General features: G+C 45.8%; 3 protein-coding genes across 3 annotated transcripts; all 3 read left to right on the top strand.

Moving 5' to 3' along the window:
• Window positions 1-2,468: 2,468 nt before the first annotated feature.
• On the top strand, window positions 2,469-2,961 carry PtA15_9A97 (uncharacterized protein; the record flags this gene model as incomplete). Its single annotated transcript, XM_053172975.1, has 2 exons — window positions 2,469-2,541; window positions 2,693-2,961. The coding sequence occupies 2 exons, from the start codon at window positions 2,469-2,471 to the stop codon at window positions 2,959-2,961; spliced, it is 342 nt and encodes a 113-aa protein (XP_053023527.1).
• Window positions 2,962-7,355: 4,394 nt separating this feature from the next.
• PtA15_9A96 (uncharacterized protein) lies at window positions 7,356-7,589 on the top strand (the record flags this gene model as incomplete). Its single annotated transcript, XM_053172974.1, has 1 exon — window positions 7,356-7,589. One exon carries the CDS (start codon window positions 7,356-7,358, stop codon window positions 7,587-7,589), a length of 234 nt encoding a protein of 77 aa, XP_053023526.1.
• A 5,545-nt stretch (window positions 7,590-13,134) lies between these two features.
• PtA15_9A95 (uncharacterized protein) lies at window positions 13,135-13,375 on the top strand (the record flags this gene model as incomplete). Its single annotated transcript, XM_053172973.1, has 2 exons — window positions 13,135-13,144; window positions 13,212-13,375. 2 exons carry the CDS (start codon window positions 13,135-13,137, stop codon window positions 13,373-13,375), a joined length of 174 nt encoding a protein of 57 aa, XP_053023525.1.
• Between the last annotated feature and the right edge of the window lie 10,835 nt (window positions 13,376-24,210).

The raw sequence follows: 24,210 nt of genomic DNA, 5'->3' as shown, positions 1-24,210 counted from the left end.
AAAAGCTGGCTCCTTCACGATGTTATTGATATCCATGACATCAAACTCTCCTCAGAATAACCCAGCCCTTTTTTCTTTGTATGCTGCACCATGATATCTACTTGAAATGCAAAAAAAAAGCCATTGTTCTCTTTTTTTTTCTCTATCTCGTCTCCCTGGCTTTATACCCAGGTATCCAATTGGATACCGGGTTTCTGAAAGTGCATCCGCGACCCGACCCGACCCAGTATCCGGTCGGGTACCACCGGACCATCAAGGTCCGGATCGCAACCTTAACACTGGCAGTCAAGCCGACCGCGGTTGTGTCACATTTTTGGTTATATACTATGATAAGTTACATTATATACAACTTAGGTTCAAAACTATGTGTAATATTGTTTATACGCCGCTATGGTTTATTAGGGGGGTTCATAATTGAATTTCACAAAACTTTGGGGCTAAATTTAAGGCCTTAATTATGGACAAAATTTTGAAATTTTGGTAAAATGCACAGTAGCATACTGATCAATTAGTCCACTTTATCAATTCTAAAAAAAAATGTTCATAAGCACCTTAAAATGTGTCCTAGAGTTTTGTAAATTTCAATCATGAACCCCCCTATTAGTTTTGACTGTGGATGTTTCCTATTTTCATCATGTTTAATTGTTATGCGCGCATTATCGCGTTCTGTTGATAGTTACTAGAGGGTTGTTGTCTTTCTCCCTCTTTCCTTCTTTTGCTCATCGCAATATTTTTGTTTTGTTATCATCATTATCCGAAAGAATTACCATTTCCTTATTAAATCCCCTTCAAAGAGTTTATTCTTCCTCGGAAGATAAACTACCCTTATTACATCTGAACATAGGCAATAGTCTCTCTCGAGTCTATTCACAGCCATTCAAGAAGTAAGAGTAATAGGGGGCCTCTCACAGGTTGCCATCTTCTCCCGCTTCGAAGCCCGCCCAAATTTCTGGCCGGATGCGGAAGGGTCGGACCGACGCGAATTTTTGCGTCAAGCCACGGTCGGCCGGAACCCGTGGTGTACATGCCTCTTCGCGCACAGTCTGGTAAGTGTCGCGGGTGCGATTACGTCAGTCTAGACCAGCGCTAAATCAGCCGAGAGGTTTTTCCATCTCGCTTGAGCCGATTGATGACCTGAAATGTTTACTCCATTTCATGATCTGAAATAGGAGCAAGTAACATCCAACGATATTTTTAGAAAGTTGACTACACTTTTCTGCCTTGCTCGGAAAAGTCAAGCTGGAATACATATACAAATTTGTAATGTGAAACCTTGTGAAACATAACGGGTGGATCAATCTTGATAGCCGACGCGACCAATCTACAGTAAGCGGGGAAAGAGGGTTCCTTTTGCCAAGCGGTCTTCATATGCAATTCTCTCTGTGTTTTCCAGGGACCCAGGATCAAGAATATTACCTGAACAAGTTTGACTCCTGTGTATGAGCCTCGACTCCTCTTTCACCGTTAATTTGAGGTTGATTGTACTGTGTTGCACTGCAGGCGGCTCGGCTTATCTTGCTAGGCGATGGCGATTGGAAGGCTCTCATTTTGGTTTGTGTAGCCTGCGTTTCCAGCTTTAATCTTTGTTATGTATGTTGCGCAGCTAGGAGTTCAATTTATCGGCAAAATGGATATCGTACGAACAAAGTCCAAGCTCACAGTAGCTCACAGTCGTTTCGTGATAGTTCTTTAATCGTGGTTCCTCAATTCTTGCTATCATCTATGGTGTATGCACCTTTCCTCCTCTAGCAATTATCGAACTGGTTCGCGTTGAAATCCGGCTAATTCTGATAGCGCAGGCTACTTCGTGCTCTCTCCCTCTGGTACGCTTCAGCAACACATATAACCTCTAACACTTGCGCGGCCTCAAGTATTCCTCCACCACATCAATCACAATCCTTAATCGAATAAAAGATCTTCTCATAAACAAATAAACCGAAACAATTCTAAATCATACCACCGAAGCCCTCTCCGTAACTCGTAAGTCTGCTTCACTCGCTTTGAGATGAGACAATCACCAACCACTCGTTTGTTCTTCCAGCTGACGGCTTTAAGTTTGATCAATTTAAACGTCCGCGTCGAACAAAAGATCATCTCTGTGTAGCCAACCGCCGATATCTCCAAATCATCAGAGTGTCTTCAATCTTAATATCTGATTTGAGCTCGCAGGTAAGCACCTTCATGGGCTATATGTGCATCTACCTATGGACGTCGAATACTGCGCAGTAAGGCTGACTATTGCTTGTGGTGCTAAATTATGCGTCTCTGCATTCACAGCCCAAGAACACCTGTACTGTAGGCATCTCGCCACTTTTAGACCTGTCTGACTAGTCTCAAAATAGCTTCGCGTTCTCGTTTTGCTTGATACTCAAAAATAAAACCAGTAGCTTGTGCAGAGTTAAACTCGGTTCGACTTGAACAGCAAATAACTATACTCAGTATCCATCTCTTCCCAGATCGCACCGAAGATGAAAATGTTTGGCTTTGTCATTAACAACTGGGTTACTGTTAAGTTTGGTCGATCCAAGGGGAACAACGCGGGTATGTCTTCAACGGTTCTTTCAAAAAAAGAGGCGATCCTTTGCTATATATACCCCTTATATCAATAAGCTTGGGGAAACACTCGAGACATCTTTTGTCTTGCTTGAGCAGCACTGAGCGAGTTTTCTTTTCGGCTGACACATCCTCATAGACACCTCGGATCGGCACCGCCAAGAAAAGAGCCCTCAACTTCATGGCCTGCCGCCCTCGTACGAGTCTCTACAATGGAAAGACGAGATGAAGGTACCATGCATCCCATCAGCTACCCATCTCTCAACCCATAGTTCCAAGAAAAGTTTTCCGATCCCTGCCCGACCCTTCCCCAAGGATTGGGAAACCAGCGTTGGCCCCCAAAATGGCTTCCTGAAATCGAGCGGCTACTCGACTACTATTAACGAAAATAATGAACGAAGATCATGAATTATATATCAGCAGCTAAATATCTTGGACCTTTCTGTTTCTTTCCGTTCTGTACTGATCTATCTCAAAATGTTTCTCGCTTGAATCTTTTCAATCATACATCCCTGTTCTTGAGTTATTCTGTCAAATGCATTAGATTGTTTGTCGTCTATCCGGTTCTTCACTTCCATTCGCTCACACATCCATTTGAATTGAAATGTGCATGTACATATATCATTGAGGGTAGGGTTTGAGTGTACTGTGGGACCTGTCTGTCCTTTTGACTACGGTTATACACATCATATACTTTTACACTTGGAAGGCAGGATGTGCCAAAAATAGATAGCAAAGGCAAATCATGTGTATGAAAGGAGGAGAAACACTTAAAGAGGTGATCATCCAAATGAATGATAGTGAAAAACATCAACAAACCAATGATCTAGGGTTGGAATAGGTCAGAATTTGGTCTGGCCCTATTCATTCCTGAATCCCTTGATGATTCATATCAATGTGATGTGATGAAATAATTGTACGGCAGGTTTAAAAAAGAATGGCATTTGGGTCTTGGAACTAACTTAACAAAGTCCCACCCTCCTACCGGTGTGTAAGCCTCCTCCTTTGTCTCACAAAGTCTTTCACAAGTCCTGTCACATCCCATCAGTACTTAGTCTATCCCCTTCCACGTCCTTCCTAGCCCGGCAGAGTATCCTGGACCCTTATGATCTCTCCCAGTGCTAGGTAAGCTCTTCCCTTTTACTCTTCCCCCTTCCCTCTCTCCTTCATTCTAGTTGTACTTACAGAGAGTATCCTGGAACCTTATGATCTCTTCCGGTGCTAGCTCAACGTAATACAGCCCCTCCCACGTTGGTACTAGAACACCAGGGGAGATATGTTCCCACTCCCCAGGGAGTGCCTTACCGTAACTTTTTTCCATAACTGTGCTGGAGGCATTTGGTAAAGAAATATTCAATATGTATGAACAGGACTGGAAGTCAGCTTCAAATCAGTTGGAAATCATCCTGAAATAAACCATAACTTGCCAAGGAATAATCCAGAACTCATCTGGAATTCATCCAGAACTCATCCAAAATATAGGCCTTTCTTGGCTCCATGACCAGTGCGTCCTTTTCATGGGGATGTGAAAGGTGCAGTATGTCATATTGTCCCCCTCATGTACTCGCGTACATCAGGGGGACAATTGGTGTCTCAACACAAAGTTTTTACTTTTCATGTGGCTGTGAAAGGCCCATCCTGTGATATTTCCACCTCAATGTACGCGCGTACATTAGGGTGACTATTAGCAAAGTGCAAAAAAGTTCACTTGCATGTGCCATGTGGATTTTGAAAAGAAAAAAAATCACACAATCATTTTTGCAAAGAGGCCAGGATATGTGGCCAAACTGGGGTGGCACTGCAATCCAACCTTGACTTACCTCAGACTTTCACCCTAATACAATAGTTTATCACCATTTTTTTTAGCCAAATTCAAATTAATTACAGCATTTCCAAGAAAATGGGTTTCACTAATTTTACTGCAACATTACCACATTCCAAAATTCTAAACCAAATAATACCAAGTTGACTTTTACTTTAATTTTGTACATGAGGGCATATAATGTGAATTACAAGAAACTCATTTTTTTTACAGGAATTACATTCAAGAATGGCAATTTTGCTTTCCTATCCTTTGAAATCATCAAACAGGAGCAATTGATGAGTTGGACTTGGGTGAAATATCATTTCATCATATTTTTTCCTCTAGTTGTACCTAGAAAACAAAAGAATTCTACACAACATTGTGTTGACTCCCAAATCAATTCTGACTGACTTTTGACTCACTTCTGCATCCACTTCAATTCATTTATGGATGAGTTACTGATGCACATCAGGCTCACATCCGACCAAAACTCACATCAAATTCAGCTCTGGCACTCCCTGGGGAGTGGGAACATATCTCCCCTGGTGGAAGCTGTTAGGCTCTTCCGCCCGGTGTAAGACTCAAAAGGTGTCGTGAGACCCTTTTGCTGAATGGCAAAAGGTATGGATGAGGTGCAAACTCTGCCTTTCTGTATACCAGAAAACAAGACCACCAAGGTAAGCTTGGCAATTTATTTTGTGATAGGATATGTTCAAAGATGAGATATATAAGAGGATTGTTGTTGATGTCTGAGGTTGATGGGGTTACTGATGTATGAGATAGGTGACAGTGACTTGATGTCTTGAGTGGGGCTTGAACCTAGGTCCTTGGCCTGGGGGTATATAAGTTCAGAAAGTGAGGAGTGATGAGGATGAGAGGGAGCTAAGCTCAACCAGGAGTGGAACCGGGGACTGGTTACTGGTGAAAGGTGTGTGGCTGAGTGGTGATATAAATTTCAAATAGAGTGTGAAAGGTATGTGAAACTGAGTGGTGATATGAACTGATAACTGTGATATGGATAGAGGATAATATGAGTGGTGATAAGTGAGGAGGGAATATATACTGCCAGATGGCATGAGGATCTGAGGGGGAATGTCCCCTGATGGGATGAGGAGAAAACAACTGGCAGGCAGAGGCCTCCTTATATAGACAATGATGAGGGAATTTAGCTCCAGGGGAGCAGCTTTGAGGGAATTTGGCTGGTGAGAAAGTAAAACTGAGTTAATTTAGCTAGACTATCTACAATGCGTCCCTTTGATATGCAAACAGGATCATATATATCCATACAAGGATTTTCCAAGACCATAGGTATGCAAATGAGAAACAAAAATATGCAAAGAGAAAATAGGAGGTGAGGACTGATAGAAGGAAGGAAGAAAAGTAATTCATGTGCCATATGCATTATGCCAAGTATGGTAGCCAAGAGTTGAGTCTGTGTGTGAACCCACTCGGACTGGTGCGTGAAAGGGGTGATTTGCGTATCTTCTGATCCGGTAGAGATATGAGGGTGGTTTCAGTGGGTGACTAGGGTTTATTTTGGGCCTAGCTTCCATTTCTGATTTCCAGTTGGCTGTATCTTGAGGCGTTTTGTGAGTACACATAAAAGTTTGAATTTTTCTCCTACAAACACAGGAATAATGACCACACCGGTCCCTTGTGCCCCTTCAATGACAGTTTTCACTGAAGAGCTCCCGGCTCTGGCACCGTGGAGTGGTAAAAAACTGGTCACATTGCACAGACCTGAGAGAGAGTTACGGGCTAAACAGACTTAAAGGCTGACAGCATTTTGTTTTTTGGTGGGGAATTTTTTAAAACTTCTCTCACCCATCCATTTGTTGCCCAAATTCATTCTTGTTTGGATTTCCATGATGGCCAAAGTCTTCCCCAACCATTTACTATACCCACCTATCCCCTACCAATCTTCTTGATGTGTAGTGTCCCTTGTAACATCATCTGTTTTGGATTCTGTACTAGAGATACAACAAGTAGACCCGGGTACCCGCGGCGGGTCTGGGTACTGCTTGTTTTTTCACCCAAAACAGACACCCGTGCCTGGACATGGACATGTCTGGCGGCCAGGGGCCGGTGTGGATATTCTACCGTGCCAGGCAGTGGGCAGAGCGTTGAAGGGATATGTGCTGTTAAGCTGCCCTTGTGGGAGGTACAGGAAATGAGAGGAGGATTAAAAAGTGATAGTGTTGATGGGGGGAATTCTTGAGAGACAACAGGGATGGAATACTGCTGGTGGTGGTTGGTTGATTGAGTATCAGATGATGATGATAAGGGGATAAGGATCAGGATAATGCTGGGGACACTGCCAGAGGATAGGTGATGAAATTTCTCTTGGATTATACTCAGAGCAAGTCCCATGCCGTCCCATCCTCCAAGTTCAAACTCAAACTTGGACTCTGGGGAGTGACATGTCATCACATCCCTAACTACACACATTAAACATAAAGAGAGGAAAAAGAATGAAACACAACAACAATCAAACAGGAAAAAAACTAGAATAAGAAAGAAAGAAACAAAACAAACAGAAAGAACAAAGCAGAAGAAGAAACAAGTCAAATAAAAACCCTCAATTACATTGTATTGGGACCAAGAAACATGAAAAGGATCAGCATAACATAAAATGAGGACAGGGGATCTTGAGGATGAGTCTTGCCTTGAAAATATTGATGGTCTTGAGGCTGAAGGTTCCTGCTGATCTTGCTGAATTGAAGGTTTTGATGTTCTTATGGGCCTCTACCAGTTTGATCACCACACCAGTACCCGGGTACTTTTGGTGGGTACCCGCGGATACCTCCCACTAAAAAGAGAAACAAGTCTGAATCCCTGATATCTCTGTTATCCTCTTTCCAGAAACCGGCTTTTGGGGCCTTTGGAACTCGAAAGTGTCGATAAAATCTCTCCTCCCTGCTCCTTGCCACCCAAAATCACTTTTGAATTGACGCACAATATTCAACATGGACCAGAGGCCTCAGAGCCCGACCATCAAATGGAACTTAGTGGACTGATCCAGCTCTCTAAAAGCATCCAGAAAAACTCAATTACCGGCTTCTTGGCCCACTTCGGCGCCGGCCAACAAGCGCAAAGCTTGACTCTGCAAGAGCTCATGGCTCTTTACAAGCGCCTTTGGCAGTCCGAGGAGGGCTTGGAGCGACTTGCTGAGGCCAGTAGGATCAATCCCGGAGCTCTGTCCAAGGTGTCCAAGGTCAATAAGCGTTGTTGAGATGACCTGCCCAGGGGGGGGGGGGGGGGGTTGGCAACTCCCTGTGACCCTCCCTACCTACCCCCCCCCCCCCCCCCCCCCCCAAAAAAAAGTGGCATAGTTCTGATTCTGTCAGCCCAAACTTGGATGTAGGGTTTTAGTCCCTCATTTGGAGCGTCCCTGCTAGAGATGGCCCCGACAAACTTGTTTTGGGTGCTTGCCCAGGGTTGGCAGGTACCCGCCAGCGTGTGGATGCTGGGCGTCTGGTAGAAATCCAGCGGGTATCCATCCTTGTTTTTCTATGTGGTGGCTGCCACAACCAGAAGGCATTCCTTCCGGCTGAAGAGGTTGGGTAACCTCTTTGAACTCTTTGACCAGAAGGAATTGTTTCCAGTTAAAGAGGTTACTCAAGCTCCTCGGCCGGTGTGAGACTCCAAAAGTGGTTTGTACCTCTTATGGCTGAATTTAGAGAAGTATGTGTGGGGAAAACCCTGCCTCTCTGAAAGAAAATAAATGACAACACCCCCAGCTAGGCTGGAAGCAAGAAGACAGTGGTCTAGTGTAGTTAAATACTTTTATCACGAGTGTCTTGCAATGGACCATATATTGCAAAATATAAAGCTAGTATTTTATTATGTGGCAGAGAGTGTGAGGGTGACAATTTATTTGAATCTTGTGGGGTGAATGACCTCCTGGATTGGATCTCATTTCATTGGATTTGATTTGATGGAAAAAAAAGAGAGAGCCCCTCCTTATATAGGAAAATGTGAGGCATTTGTGCTGGTGGTCTATGTACATGATGGTTTTTGGCTGGTGTGCCTTTTACAAATGAGATATTTTGGCTGGTCTGCCACTGTGAAAAAAGCTGAAAAAACTGCTGCCACTTGACATGCAATATTACAAAGGTGCCTTTGTAATATTTTATGTCAACTGGCAGCATTTTCTTGAATTTTTTTCACAGTGTGTTGTGCAGAATACAGCTATGTACATGTGGAAGTGTACACATGAGCAAATTTGGCTGGTGATCTAGTTACAAGTGTGGCTCACAAAGCCCTCTGGTTGCCATGGAGCAACAGTGGGCCGCTACGCTACACTACGCTATTTCAGCACTACGCGTTAGCGTAGCGGCAAAAAGCGCCCGCCAATTTTGAATAGTGTTAGCGCGCTGTAAGCGCCGCTACGCTGTGCTAACAGCGTGCCAATTCTTTGTTAGAGTTAGCGCGCCGCTACAGTTTCTAAGCTGCGCTACAGCGCTTTTAGCGGAAAAAGGCCTTTTTCCGCTAAAAAGCGCTGTAGCGCAGCGTAGCGCGTGCTCTTTGACGCCCTCTGCGTGTAGTGTTAGCGCAATTTCTCGCATCTGCGCTAATGCTACGCTAACAGCTAAATTAGCTGTGCACCCTGTGCGCGCAGCGTTAGCGCGGAGACGGTGCAATTCCGCTAACGCTACGCTAAAAGTTAGCGGAATTCCGCTACGCTACGCCACGCTAACGCTACGGTTAGCGTAGCTGGCCCTCCGTTGCATGGAGTCTTCTCAAGTGACCTGCACAGCTCTCTGTATTGCTGTGCAGTCTGCTTGATTGACTTGCACAGCCCCATCCATGGTTACTATGCTAATGTGGCTTGTGGTTGGGTAGTACACAGCCACATCTGAGGCTGGCTGGTTGCTACGCAGCTGCATATATACACACAGATGTATGTAAGCTATATACATGCAGTTTTTTTACAACTGTGTATGTCAACTGAAGGGAGTGTGTGTATCAAAAGAGGGTGTAATGAAACACTACATATCTAAACTAGAAATTTTTGAATTTTTCCATCTGGAACAAAAGCGTCTAACACACTGGAAGGGGTTTCTTCCGGTCAATGAGGTTAAAAAACCTCTTCAAACAGGAGGATTCCTTCTGGTCAATTTTGTTAACATTTCAGCTCAATAAGATGAGTAGGCATGGCTATTGGGTGGGCTTGGGCCGCCTGCGGGCCAGCCCGACTTGGGCTGCAATATTATTGGGCAGGCCGGGCTGGGCAAATTTCTCTCAAATAGGCGCCCAGGCCAAACATGTTTAGCTCCTGGGCTGCACACAGGCTGCCTGCGGGCTCCAGCCATAAAATTGAAAAAACAGTTTTCTTTTGTATTCAAGCATGTAATGTAGTTTTTTGAGCCTATCAAATACTCCCTCCACTATTTTGGAGGGAGTGGCCAGTCATAAACAAAAGAAATGAAAGAAAAAAGAACTTGTTCACTTCTTGGCTGCTAGCTTGATGGCTTTCATCCAGTCTTGAGTGCAAATCAACGCCTCAACTGCTTCTTTGCTCAAGCGCATCTGGCTATTGTCTAGAACACGTCCACCTGTAGAGAAAGCATACTCCAATGCGAGTGAGGTCATTGGAATCATGAGTAAAGTCCGGGCAACCTTGGATAATGACAGAAATCGTGAGGCATCACCATTGGGGGGCCTCCCGGGGGGGATGGGGGTGCCTGTTGGGCTGCCCGAGCCCGCCCGAACCTTTGTTGTGGGTCTGACAGGCCAAGCCAAAATTGAAAATTTCCCCAAGAAGGCAGCCCAAACCCGGGGGGGGGGGGGGGGGGGCTCAGGCGTCCTGTTGGCAAGCCCGCCCAATAGCCATGCCTAAAGATGAGACAACAAGGAGTGAGGGAATATCTGGGGTTACTGATAGGAACAAGGAGCATGAGAGTAGGTTGATTGGTTCCGAGGAGTGGACTTTAACCAAACAACTAGAGAGACACCCAGCAATATCCAAAGGGAGGCCTAACAACAATAACAGGGGAAAGGAACAGCCTACAGGGAACAGGACAGAGGGGCCACTTGGTCAAACAGGACAGGACAGGATTTGACCACTTGGTCAGACAGGACAGGAAAACGACCACATGGCCAGACATGACAGGAAAAAGAAAGTGAGCAGACAGGTAACCTCAATGCCTGTTCTGACCCGCTCTGCGGGTGTGGGTGTCCCACTTGGCCAAAAAAAGCTGTGGTTACACACACCAAAACAGGTACCCAGGTGCAAACTTAGTCAGTCCCTCTTCTGCCTTGCGTGAAGTGCAAGCCTTGGAAGGAGGGACTTGGGAGTAAGCGGCAAAATTTGGTGTGAGTCCTGAGTACACTTGATACATATTTTTTAATTTTTTAAGGGCCTTGAGTGGCACTCAATTTCCTTTGTTATGAAACCATTGGGTGTGCTTCATCCTGTTTTACACATCTTGCACTGTGCACAATCCAAGACTGATGATATGACAAAGGATATTTGATATCAAGGAGAAGGGCTGGGGGTAGATGAGGACAGCTTGGATGGTCCCTGAAATGAAAACTAGAGGGAAAAATATTCAAGGACAAAAAAGAGAGGGCAAGGGTGAAAAAGTGCCCACCAAAATCCTTAATTCTCTCAGGCCGCGCGGTTGACATAGCCTCTAAGTCCCTCCTTCAGAGGTTTCTTTGCTCCCCCAAGGAAGGAATTAGCTAAGTTAGGCCCAAGCACAGCTATCACCTGGCTGGATTTTGGTCACCTGCCATTCTCAAGCAAGAGGAAAGCACAACCCACTTGATGGTTGGCTCTAACCGGTCATCAAGGGAATACCACACCTCCCTGGATGGCCCATCTGTACTGGCCATCAAGAGGAACACACTACACTCTCTCAATGGGCAGTAAGTACTGGCCAAAAGGAGTAAAGCACTATTTATACTCTCAATTGCTGATACTGACTGGCCATTGGTGATACACATACCCCTTGACGGCCTGTCAGTACACCAGCCATTGAAAGGAAAACACTAAACTCTTGATGGCCCGTACTGGCTGGCCATCAAGAGCAAAAATCTCTTGTTGATGTGCATACACATCTCCCTCAATGACCTGTCAGTACAAGCCATTGAGAGGAACATAATAGGGGGTTTCAAACCACCTCCTGGAATCCTTCCAGGTTGGGATTTCCAGAAAAAATCCCCCCCCCCCCCAAAAAAAAAAGAAAAAAACTCCTGGGACCTGGAGTTTGAGTCCCCCCACGGGTCAAGTACAGGAGAGCAGGCTCAGGAATCACTCCCAGGAAATGGGAGACAGAGTAAAATCCTGTTGCGGCCGGGGTCCCGGTGATTGGGAGGAGGGATGGCCAGTGCAGACAGGTCAGAGGAATTGAATAAAATTTCTCTAATTCCGAAAATAGAGGCAGTTGCGAGGACAAATCAGCAACAGTCAATCATCCACCAGTGGCAGAACCACAACAGCGTAAAAAAGAAAACTTAAATGCATAGACCCATTCAGGTTCTTGCGTCTTCTGAATCCGCGGCTCGGCCAGCGGGTACACCTTGTCTACACCGGGATGAGTGTTCTTCGGTGAGCACCTGCACATCGGGAAGGATTCCACTACGGAGTCCGTACCAGCTGTCCAAGGAAGGGGGGTCTTCAGTCTCGGTCGAGGATGATCTGTGAAGGGCTTGTGAAACCCCGAGGTGCGCGGCACCAAGCCCGATCGGTATCGGGCGACCCACCGGCCGGCCCGCCCGGTTGCCATACCCCTGTTGTATCCAAGTCATCACTGTTGTGGTGATTCTGACTTATACCTACACCACAAGCTCGTTATCCAATATATTTCTAAGATAACCGAGTTCTACGTCCGATCATGAAGTAAGTCTTTGATATCAATTCGTCCCGGTTGTTAGCTTCACGTGATACTGATCAGCTGCTTCTATGGGCTTTTGTAGTTACGTTCAAATGGAAAAGGTGCCTCTTCCTTTCTCAACGCTTGACGGGTAAAAAGCCCAAGAACTTTGGGACTCCTCATAGCTAATTTATACATGTCCTTCATGGTGCATCTTCCTATCGACAGCTTGGCGAGGGAACTTACGCCACAGTACATAAGGTCAGCACTATCCTTATTTTTGAAGCATCAAAACTCTCGACTTCTCTCGACTCTCATTTACCGGGCTGACACGGCTTTGACTGCTTGATTACCAGGGTCGCTCTAGGATCACTAATGAGATCGTCGCACTAAAAGAGATTCACCTCGATGCTGAAGAAGGCACTCCGTCAACTGCGATTCGAGAGATTAGTCTCATGAAGGAACTCAAGCACCCCAATATTGTCAGATTGTACGATGTCATTCACACCGAGACCAAATTGATGCTCGTCTTTGAGTTCATGGATCTCGATCTGAAGAAGTACATGGATACTCACGGTGAGCGCGGCGCTCTGGAGGCTCCGGTCGTACGAAGTTTCATGTATCAGGTGGGCAGAATCTTACTCAGACTATCCCCTTAAAATAGCACTGTCTTGTTCTGCACATCTTGACTTCCGCTTTCCACTTGACCAGCTACTCAAAGGTACTGCTTTTTGTCACGAAAATCGCGTGCTTCATCGGGACTTGAAACCCCAAAACTTGTTAATCAATAAACGAGGCGAGCTCAAGCTCGCTGATTTTGGCCTCGCACGTGCCTTCGGAATACCCGTCAACACGTTCTCGAATGAAGTGGTCACTCTTTGGTATCGCGCCCCCGATGTTCTGCTCGGCAGTCGGACCTACAGCACCAGTATTGATGTGTGGAGCGCTGGCTGCATTATGGCCGAAAGTCTGTACCCCTTTATCAGTTCCTTCGTCTGTTTCCTCATGCTGATTGACTCAAAGATGGCTCTCAGTGATAAGCGGGGTACCTCTATTCCGAGGTCGGGACAACAACGATCAGCTCACTCAAATTCTGAGGGTGCTTGGCACACCCGATGAAGTTACTTTGAGACGGATTCAAACCGAATCGGTTGGCTTTTTCAACCCTTCAATTCAGCAAGAAACTCACAGATCTTGACTGACTTCTTTCCGCGCATTTTATCGTCTCTGGAAGCCTGAGATTCAGCTCCGACCGTTCCCTCGAGTGGCTAGAATCTCTTTCCAATCACTTTACCCTAAAGCTCATCCATTAGGTAAGACATACGACGATGTCATGAGCTCAGCCACAGCTGACCCGAGACTTGATGTCTTAGCCGCCGATTTGTTAGAGCGACTATTGAAGTTCGATCCGTCTCAACGCCTGTCCTGTGAAGATGCATTAAGTCACCAATATTTTCAATCAGCGCCCGTACAAAACCAAGCAGCAGCTCAACCGCGGCAACAACCCGATCAGGCAAGCATCGCTGCTCAAACGTTACAACAACAACAACAACAACTCCAACAACAGCAGCAACAGCAACAGCAGCAACAGCAACAGCAACAGCAGCAACAACAACAACAGCAGCAGCAGCATCAATCTCAGCAACCTCAGCAAGAGCAACACTACATGCATGCAATTCGAGCACAGCAATACGCTGCTGAAATGGCTGTACAGCAGGGTAACGGAGCCTCTTACAGCTATCAGTAAGATTCATAATGGAGATGAGTTCGACAGGCATAACGCATCACATGTACCACTTATTAAACCAAAAAATTGAGTCAATAATTTGAGCACTTTCTACTTCACTTATCACATGTTCACATAACCATCGCAGCTTCAATTGTTCTTCTACATGTGCATCAACGTTCTCATTAATACGGTCCAGATACTTTTCGTTGCGATGGATTCCTATCATATTTGTAATAATTACCACATGTTTGCTCCAACTGGAGGCTCTTACAATAAATGTTTTCAATGAGATGCTAATGCATGAAACTTGCCTAATAATTACGCACTGCATTGAGTTCTGATCACCAGTCAGGTCCCCCACCTTTATGATACACATGATATTCCATACAACCACCACAACGGAGTCCCTTACGGATCTTGCAGGGTGTGTAGAACTTCTCACCCCTTGCAGGAGTCCCACTAGAAGGGACTCCTGCAAGAGGTGTCAAGTTTATACTGTAGGACATATGGGTATTGCTGTAGTTTTATAACCATCAACTAAGTGAAACAGCAAAAACAATTGGATGAATAAGAGTTTTGTCTTATAGCAGCTTGGAAGGAATTCACAAGGTGCATGCTGCTTCCTGAAGTTTTAAGACTAAGCAGCTTTTTTTCTGTATCTCCAAAAATGAGAACCAAGAGGCAGAAAATGTGTGGATTTTCTTTCACATTCTTGCTCCTTCCACACATTGGAGGAAAATCTGTTTTTTTTTTCCTCTTGCTTTTCTGTATTCTGCTGATGAATCTTGAAATCCATGAAACAAGCAGCTAATTTAAAGCAATGGTGAAAGGCTTTTGCTATGTGCAGTGCAGCACAGCACAGCTCTTTTTGGTCTGGCTGTGCTGCGCTACTTTGCAGATTTTTAGGGCTACAGCTTACGCTTTTTTGGCTGGGTGCATAGCTTTTGGTTTTTTGTAGCTGCTATTTGTAGCTGCTATTTGTAGCCATAATGTAGCGCAAAAGTGCTGCGCTTCCACTATAAACAGTGTGCTGTGCTATTTTGTAGTGCTTTTTTGCTTTTTTTTTCCTAGAGAGGATAAACTAGTAAAAAACACACACAGCGCACTGCTTTTTTGAGGGTGCAGGATAAGTAATGTAGATAGAAATAAAATGAAATCACTGCAAGAAAAACTCTAGAAACTGCTTGCAGTTGAGATGCAAGAGCTCAAGGCAAGCTGTGCCTCATGCAAGAATCAAGCACTGGTTTATTCCATGCACATTGTATAATTTATGCAAGAATGAGTCTGAGGTACAAAAAACTGAGTACATGCAGGCTCCAAAATACTGAGTTGATACCTGTACAAATTCCCCTTTCATGTGAAAATCCTGCTTTCATGTGCACATACCCCTTTCATGTGCACATGTCCCTTTTTTATGCATTCACCCCTTTCATAATGTGTACATACCCCTTTATGTGTGCATACCCCTTTCATGTGTGTGTATCCCTTTCATGTGCATGTACACGGCAGTTGCACATATTAACGTTTTGGTTGGCAATTTGACACGAGGGGCCAAGTATTGGCCGGCTTGACTGGTCAGCTACCAGCCCCCGCATCAGCCGTCAAATTGACAGCCAAATAGCCAGCCCACCCGCCGGCACTTGACTTCAGGCAACTTAATTTTAACTTCTGTTAACTTGCCTGGGTTGATTCACCAATAGCCCTAACCCAAAAGGGCAGATTAAAATTTTACCAAGTCCGCTCATTGGTAGAGATCGCCGATTTACACCCGGGTATTTTTTTGTACCCGGGTACCGCCGGCATTTTTGGCCCAAATGAGACACCCGCACCCGCAGAGCGGGTACGGGCGGTACCCGTGCGGGTATTGGCGGGTACCCGCCAACTAAAACTCACTAATTCAAACGGATTTCATTACTATTTATATCTCAATCTACTGTCAACACATCTTGTACCCTTTCCTTCACCCCTGTCTTGACCCTGTCCTTATTCTTGCTCATGTACTCATGAAGAGCCAGAGGTCCAACCTTGTTTGTTGTTCTTCGAATAGAACGACAAGGTCATTCCTCTACTTACAGATTTTGCGCTGATGTTGTGTCTCCTAGCAGAGACGTAATCTCTGCCAAAGTTGAAGGTGTGCTCTACGTCTACGGTTGTAGCTTTATATAGAAAGCATGATCAGAATCAATATTACTTGTTTTGACGAAATAAAAAAAAACTCGCTCACATGGGCAGCATAAGACATCAAGGGCCATTTGTAAAAGGCCGTGGTGAGTGTTCCCAGCACGTTTCTGCTTGGCCCACCACTTGAGCCCATTGACTGGCGCCCCATCGTCCAGAATGAGCCCGCCAGAAAGCCAGATGTCCACAGGGTCCAACAAAGCATCAGCTGATCTTGCAGCAGCAGCAGCACCTAGCCTCGCCAGGACACCGGTCTGGGGCTGGAGAGATGAGAGATATTAATTTTTGTTTTTATTTAAATTGTAAATTCAGAATGTAAGAAAAATTACCTTCGATACTGCTGTTTTTGATGGTCCTGCGGTCAAAGTGGCTCGCCTGGGCTTATACCACTTATCAAACATCTTGCGAGTCAGATCAAGCGCCTCATCAATCCAATCTTAAGGCCATTTTGCAAGCTTGAAGTACTCATCTTTGAAAAATGGGTGGAGAACTTGAATTTAAGTGTTAGCAAAGTTGTTTGAAACTGCAATTATGAATAAATTATTCCCAATACAAAGACTTACCCATTGCAATTCTGTAAATGGGTGAGCAGTCTGTGAGCAAATAATATTTATTGGTGATACCAAGCCCGGCACGACAAGCATTTCGTAAAGCCGGAGGATAAATTTCATCCTCATTTGCAATTACCGTTGAAAGGCTGGCGGTGATTTGGTCAATCAAGACAACAACTTCAGCGACACGATATGGAACTCTGGCCGGTGCTAGGCCGGCAGCAGTTCGGGGAGGGGAAAAGAGAAATGAGAATTCGAGATGCGTATGCCCTCCGGTTATGATTGGCCGTGAAAGAGCGCGGTGAGTCGTGTAGCGTTGGGGGGAATGATTTTTCTGACGGCTGAAGATGCGCGTCGGCGGTGTTTGAGTTTGAGATGGAGCCGGGGATACTGCCGGCGGGGTTGTGATCAAAACCAGAAGCTGGGAGAGATCGGCGTTGCGGAGTAAACAAACTTAGAAGCCGTGAGATTCTGAGAAGTACGGGCGGAAGGCGCCCAGAAAATAAACTTTTGAACTTTGATGGATGACTGAAAATTACGGTTCAGAGTAGGTCCATGCCGCTCCAAGGCCGGAGTTCGAACTGAACTCAAACTTTGGAGCTCGTGACATCTAACAGACAGCTCATCACAACCTAGCGCGCACACGCGCGCTACAACAAATAAAACAGCAGACACACAACAAAACAAAAGGAAACCAGACAAAAACCAACCCTCCTCATCCAAGACCTGTCCAAAGCGCGCAGAGTGAAAGATAAGAAAAAAAACACACAAAAGGATGAAAGAAAACTGACCAGAAAACTAAAAACACCAAAACAAAGACAAAGGAAGAGAAGGAAGGAAGGAAAAGAAAAACCTGAAACGTCTTGAGGAAGCGCGCCACGCCACGCCATGGAACCTTGAGGAAGCCTTGAGGGCTGGAAACTTGAGGTCTTGATGGCTTGAATCCTGAGGTCCTCCGGCGCGCGCCATGCGCGGCAAAAAAAGATTGATCCTCCGCGTGTACCAGATTGTCTACCACAACGAGCCAAGGAATTGGTTGATATTTGAAGAGTGAATCCGTAAAACGGTTCCAGAATCTGAACAAGGTGCCGCGCTAAGTCTAGGTCCTCCTGGTTGATATGTAGATTCCGAGGTGTCCCAAACTGCTTGTCGCGTTGCCATATGATACTGGAATGAAAAACAAATTAGAGCAGTTCACCTCCCAAGTGATTGATCATCAATTATAAATCAGACTCACATTGCTTCCTCGCATCTGAAAATGCTCACGAGCTGTTTGCATGTCAAGTTCCATCGGGTCTGTACGTCACGTTCGATATTGTGTGGCTTCTTACACTTTTGTTCCCGACATATTTGGATAAATTTATCCTTAGAGTTTGGGGACTTCTTAAGTTTTGTTGCAATTCCACGAAACTGAAGGTAAAGATTTGTGAAAAAAATACAGCGATTGATAAAGTTATGAGAGAATTGAGTGCAAACCTTTGCAAGGGACCAACGACATGAGGCTGAAGTATATAAATCATCTTCCGACTCCTTTTCAAGGTCTTTGATCTCGGAAAGAGTGAGCTCATCGTTGAGTTGTAGATCTCCTTCTTCCGCTTCAAGTGTATTAGGGTCCTCCCCATCTGGATTGTCACCATCATTTGCATCGTCAAAACTAGAAAGCCATCAATCCAACACGGAAACATGTGAGATCAGTTGAGTTTACATTGGTGCAATCGATTGGCTTACCAATCCACCAGGTTTTGAGGCTCTTCATCATCATCATTGGAATCTCCCAACTCAATAGGCTCAACAGTGTTTTTTTTTTACGTCCAAACGGTCGCATAATTGCCTTGACGATGAGGTTGAGGATGTGAGCAAAGCATTGTATCCACTGGGGCTCACCTTGGAAGCGCTTCCAGCCAAATGTTCCCAGCTCAGATACCATTGTCGCATTATTAGATGCATTGTCAGAAACAATGCCACAGATCTTGAGGGAGGAAGGGACGGTGTCAGACATACATTAGTAATGCATGCAATAAAACAAAAAAATCTTACTCGTTTTTCTAATCCAAACTTCTCAACAATGTACTGAACCACACTAGCCAGGTATTCGCCAGTATGCCTTCCTCGGAGCTGCACAAAATCCAGAGGGTTTGCTTCCAATGTGAAATCACCGGCACCATCGTCAACAAGCCGGTATATCACTGCGCCTAGAATATCAAATCCGTTAGGAGATTGCCACGCATCCACACCCAAGTACATTGCACCTTTGTGCATCTGGAAAAAAACCGTTGTAAATGTTTGTATCATGAAAACCAACGAAAATGAAATGAAATCAGACCAACCCTCAATTCTTCACTCAATTTCTCTTGGACACACAAGTATAACATATGGATTGCGTTCGAGACCATCCTTTGACTGGGGAGATTCTTGATTATTGATGGATTGGATGCAGAATACGCCGGAGGCTGTTTGATTCAATTGTTGAAAAAGGTTTGGCCGCCTCGGCACACCAAATCGCACATCTTTGCAACACCTAGATGTGTGATTTGGTCAGACCAGAGAAACTAGAGCAAATGGACAAAAAAGGGGTGCTCACCTCTCGGGGGTCGATCTTGCTGGTCCCACAAACACCAAATAACACCAAGGTATTTTTGTTTGCAGGTGTCTCTTGCTTCCTTGAACATCAAGCTGCATGGGAGAGGAGATTACTGCATGACGAGTTGTACGCCGGTCAATTGATCTTTTTACCACATCTAGTGAGAGTTGGGAAGTGTCTAAGCTAGATTTCTTTGATTTGTTTCTTTAAAATACCGAAAAAAGTCCTGAGGAACTTACATCTTGCAAGGCCAGGCAATCATAGGACGGCCGTATTTGTCCAGTTGACTCGAAAGCTCGGGTATCTTGTACGAAGCATAGGCTGAACTGACCTGATTCTGCGCAAGTTTTTTAGCATGGTCTACATGCATAGACAGAGTTATAAATCAGGCAAGCATTTGGAAACCCAACCAAAACTGCAAAAGAAATATGCTACTTACCTAGACGCTGTTCATCAGTAGATTCGCCCCCGCCAGGTGTGGCACTGGGGGTGCTGGTTGAGTTTCCATCTTTTTGGAAGTCATTGGATTCTCTTTGTTCGTCATTCGATTCTGTGTGCCAGTTGCCATCAGAGTTTTCTTTGCTTCCCGAGCGTTGTCGGAGTCTCTTACGTGATCGTGGCATTTTTTGCTTTTTCGGAGGATGCCAGCTGGAGTTGATGGTGGATGGCGGAAGGGAAGGGAAGCCGTCTTGCATGTCACGGCTTTACTGAAACCGCAGCACAGGTGACAGACCCGGCTGCATTGGATGTCAACTGTATCTACATATGTGAGCGGGTGCGGATGTGTAATACCCGGGTACCCGCTGGAAATTTTCAGGAATCTCAGGCATCCGCACCCAAAAGCGCACCCGCTGGCAGGTACCTGCTGGCCGTGGCGGGTACCCGCAACGGGTGCAAATCGATGATCTCTACTCATCGGAGGGACACGTCACCCTTGGCTCCCACTCATTTTTTCAAAGTCCGCTCATCGGAGTACAGCGGAGGACACGTCATCCTCCGGCACACCTCCAGCCTCATCCCTTTGCAAAAACCAAGAACTCATCACTTCCACCACCACTACTACAACACCGATTCCAGCCTTGACCAGCCCGCCTCGGTGAGGAGATTCATACATAAGTATCATTGTGACTGGGAGTGTCGACCAGTCTATCAAAACTTGGCCCCCTGATCTCTTCCCTTCTTCACTCCCCTCAAGTAAGCCCTCTCAACTTCTGTATGAACCTTTTTTTCTGACTTGGAGAGGAGGTTTGGGCTTAGATGGCTTGGATATTTTACTTGACAACAGGAGAATCAAAGGTTGAGTTAGGGGGCCAGAAACACATCACCAAGATTGCTGTCTTCAGGCCCACCATCCGCGAGATAGCTGGCATCACCGTCAGTCTCTTCTCTCCTTTCCCTAAGTCATCCTTTCTATCATCACCCCGCCCATGCTGCAATGGTTTGCAAAGCCTGAGCAACTCAAAGGTGGACCCAAAGCGTGGCTATGATCATCAATTCCAGAGCAATGGCTGGTACAACAACTCTGCATACCAATCACTACAATCCAAATCATCGCCTGGATGGCTGGGCGGGCTTTGGTAGACTGCCGGAGTCTCTTGGTCGGAAGCCGTTTTTTGCTGGCAAGTGTCTCCCTCATATCAGTACCAATAACAACTGCCTCTCTTCCTTCTGTTTGATTGAAACTTGTACACAAAACCCATAAAGAAAAAGAAAAAGAAAAAAGCAAAAAAAAGTTGCAAGTGCCTTGTGAGTTGACCTGAGGGTGTCCCAAAAACAAACCAAGTTGCCGTCAGACGGTGGAAAAATGTGCCCGGGCTGGGGGTTGACATTGATAAGATGGACAGGTCTGAGGACAGCAGGCACGGTGCGTGGCCGTGGCGGTGTTTGATGATCGTGGAAGGATGTATATTGCAGATCAGAATGAGATGAAAAGCAATCATAAGAGAAAGATGAGAGAGAAAGCAAAATCTAACTAACCTGAGGACAGCAGGCACGGTGCGTGGCGGTGTTTGAGGATTGTGGAAGGATGGTGAAAGGGTCCTTCCACGCCTGCTGCCTCAGATAGACTATCTACAACATGTGACATGTGTGGGAAATGGAAAAGACATGTGGAAGCAGAAAGAAAAGCCAAAACCTGAGTATTAAACTCAACAGACGTCAAGTTGCCGCTTGGGTTGGCCGGCTGGAAGTTTTGCCAGCTGTTAGCCCGACTTCTCTCTGGTGGGCGGGCTGACAATTCAGCCGTCAATTTGACGGCTGACGCAGGGGCTGTTTTTTGCCGGTCAACAATGGCTGAGGGGGGACCGTCAATTTGACGGCTGGACTTGCGGCTCTTTTGACCGCGCTACGCAACCGCTGTGTATCCCTTTCACAATAGGGGGTATCAAATATGACCAAATCCACTATTATGTAATTGACGGGTTTGAAAAAAACCACCATTTTTGTAACATGCTGGTTGTTCAGCTACCCCATTTTGGGATTCACTGGTCAAGAATTCTATTTTTGCCTAATTAACTGGTTTCTAATTGTGGATTTCTTATATTTGATACCCCCTAATGTGTACATACCCTTTTCATCATGCATTTATGGTGTTCAAAGTTGGTTAAATCATAAAATCATAAAATAGGGGGTTAAAAAATGTACCCGGTTTTTCCGTGTCTGCACCCGGTTTTTACGTACCCCCTTTTCCGCGTCTGTACCCGTTTTTTTTCTACTCATTTCTACGTGACGCAAATAATATCCAAATTCATCTAAAATCATGAACATAAGTATCATGCAATCAGAACTTCAAAAAACCTATTTTTTACGGGTTTACTTTGCGCATGGAGGGAAACTAGTTGTGCACGGGAATTTCCGTTGACTCGACGTCACATGACATTGGGCCCCCCTCCGTGCGCGCCACCAGCTGCCCTCAAAAAACTATCCGCACACAGGGGTGCCGTGCGGTGACAGGTGGCTGGGTTGAGACACTCCGGCCATCCGGAGGAAACAATACCCTTGATGACCGGCACAGACCGGTCATCAAGAGACTACATCTTTCTCAATGACTGGCATAGACCGGTCATCGAGAGGACACATCCCCCTCGATGAACTGTACAGACAGGTCATCAAGAGGCTACATGACTCTCAATGACTGGCACAGACTGGTAATCAAGAGGCTACATCCCTCTTGATGACCGGCATAGACCGGTCATCAAGAATATTGTTTCCTCCGGATGGCCCAAGTGTCTCAACCCGGCCACCTGTGATGTGTCCTCTTGATGACCGGTCTATTCCGGTCATTGAGAGGGATGTAATCTCTCAATGACCGGTCTGTGCCGGTCATCAAGGGTATTGTTTCCTCCGGATGGCCGGAGTGTCTCAACCCAGCCACCTGTCACTGCACGGCACCCCCGTGTGCGGATAGTTTTCTGAGGGCAGCTGGTGGCGCGCACGGAGCTGACTTATCACAAGTCCCTCGCTTCAGAGGGCCCTGGTACAGCCTGGGCTGGCGCAAAGCGCAACCTCCGAGGGAGGGACTTGCAGGTAAAGCCAAGAATTTGGCTTGAGAGCTTTCAGTGTTTTGGTGGGAGTTTTTTCCCGCTCCCCTTTCAGGGGTCTTCTACTTGTGTATTCCTATTGCCTGTGGTGCCAGATTACAGGCCTGATTTTTCTCTTTCTTTTGGTGTCAATCACCACTTTTTCCCCCTTCACAAACTCCTTCCATCCCCCTTTGAAGTTTGTGATTTTTTTGTGTTCGGCCAGAAGTGTGTATGCAAATTCCAAGAAGATCCATTTGGAATCAATTTAAATACAGAACTCCATCATCCATCCAACTTGACTGCTGAGCAAGGGCAACACTCTACTTCAAGTGTAGATATCACAAAAGTGACACTACATTGAAGCTGAGATGCTCAGCTATCCCGTGTACTTCAGCTCGCTGACTCACAATGAGTGCGCGCTGTGTAATGTAGATTTGATTCAAAAAGTTGGCCAAAAGCCACAAATTTCCTGAAGCTCTCATGCGGAAAAAAACCAATAACTCATAAGCCTCCCATTGGGAATGGGAGATGCTTCGCATCGGGGTGCTCCGCACCCCCAGTCCCGGGAGGCTTAGTTAAGTCAGGCACAGAGGGGGGCCCGACTTCACGTGACGTCAAGTCCACAGAAATTGCCGTGCGCAACGAGTTTCCCTCCATGCGCAAAGTAAACCCAATTTTTTAATTAATTAATTATTTTTTGCATACCCCCTTTTCTGGGGTACATACCAAGAATAACTTTTTTGTTACATTTCCCAGACGCACAAAAATCTCAGGGCACTTATAATTGTGAATATTTAGCATTCCCTGAAATTTTTAGGATTTTCAGGGAGTGCGGGGCGGGCTTAGTAGGAAAATTCTTGCTAGCTGAATAACTTTTTTGTTACAGTTTAAAACAGTCTAAAAATTTCAGGGATTTTTAAACGGACCTACTTCGCGCAGCAGCGAAAAACTCTTCGCGCACAGAATCGACCGTCCCCCAACGTCGATCTCGCTGTGCGCGCAAGCGGAGAAATACTTTGCGCACAGCGACTTCCCCCGAAAGAAGGAGGGGATTTTTCCCAATTTTTTTTGATGGATCAAAAGAGGGGGTCTTAACTGCCCTCTCCAAAAAATATTGGAATTTTTGGAGGTGTCCTTGTCATGTAAGAAAAAAATCATAATATTAATCCAAAAAAAGGCACCCGCTACCCCAATAGCCCACCCCGGGGACTTTTCACCGCTAAGACTTCAGCGGTCGGGTACCCAGCCCCTCGAAAAGAAAGTTCGAGGGGCAGCAGCTCCGGGCCCGGCTATCCCCCAGCCGCCGTGCCGATGGCCGGCACAGGCCATCGAGCGAAGTTACACACTCCCCCAATGACCGGCCAGCACCTGTGTGCATGTGGCACAAATTGCCGGTCATCGAGGGGGTGTTCACTCGGACCCGGTCATCGAGGGAAGTATGTACTCCTCTCGATGACCGGCACGGACCCGGTC

This window comes from Puccinia triticina, chromosome 9A, assembly GCF_026914185.1.
Source record: "Puccinia triticina chromosome 9A, complete sequence".
NCBI lineage: Eukaryota > Fungi > Basidiomycota > Pucciniomycetes > Pucciniales > Pucciniaceae > Puccinia > Puccinia triticina.
The sequence above is the reverse complement of the archived record's forward strand: the minus strand, read 5'-3'. Positions and strand labels throughout refer to the sequence as shown.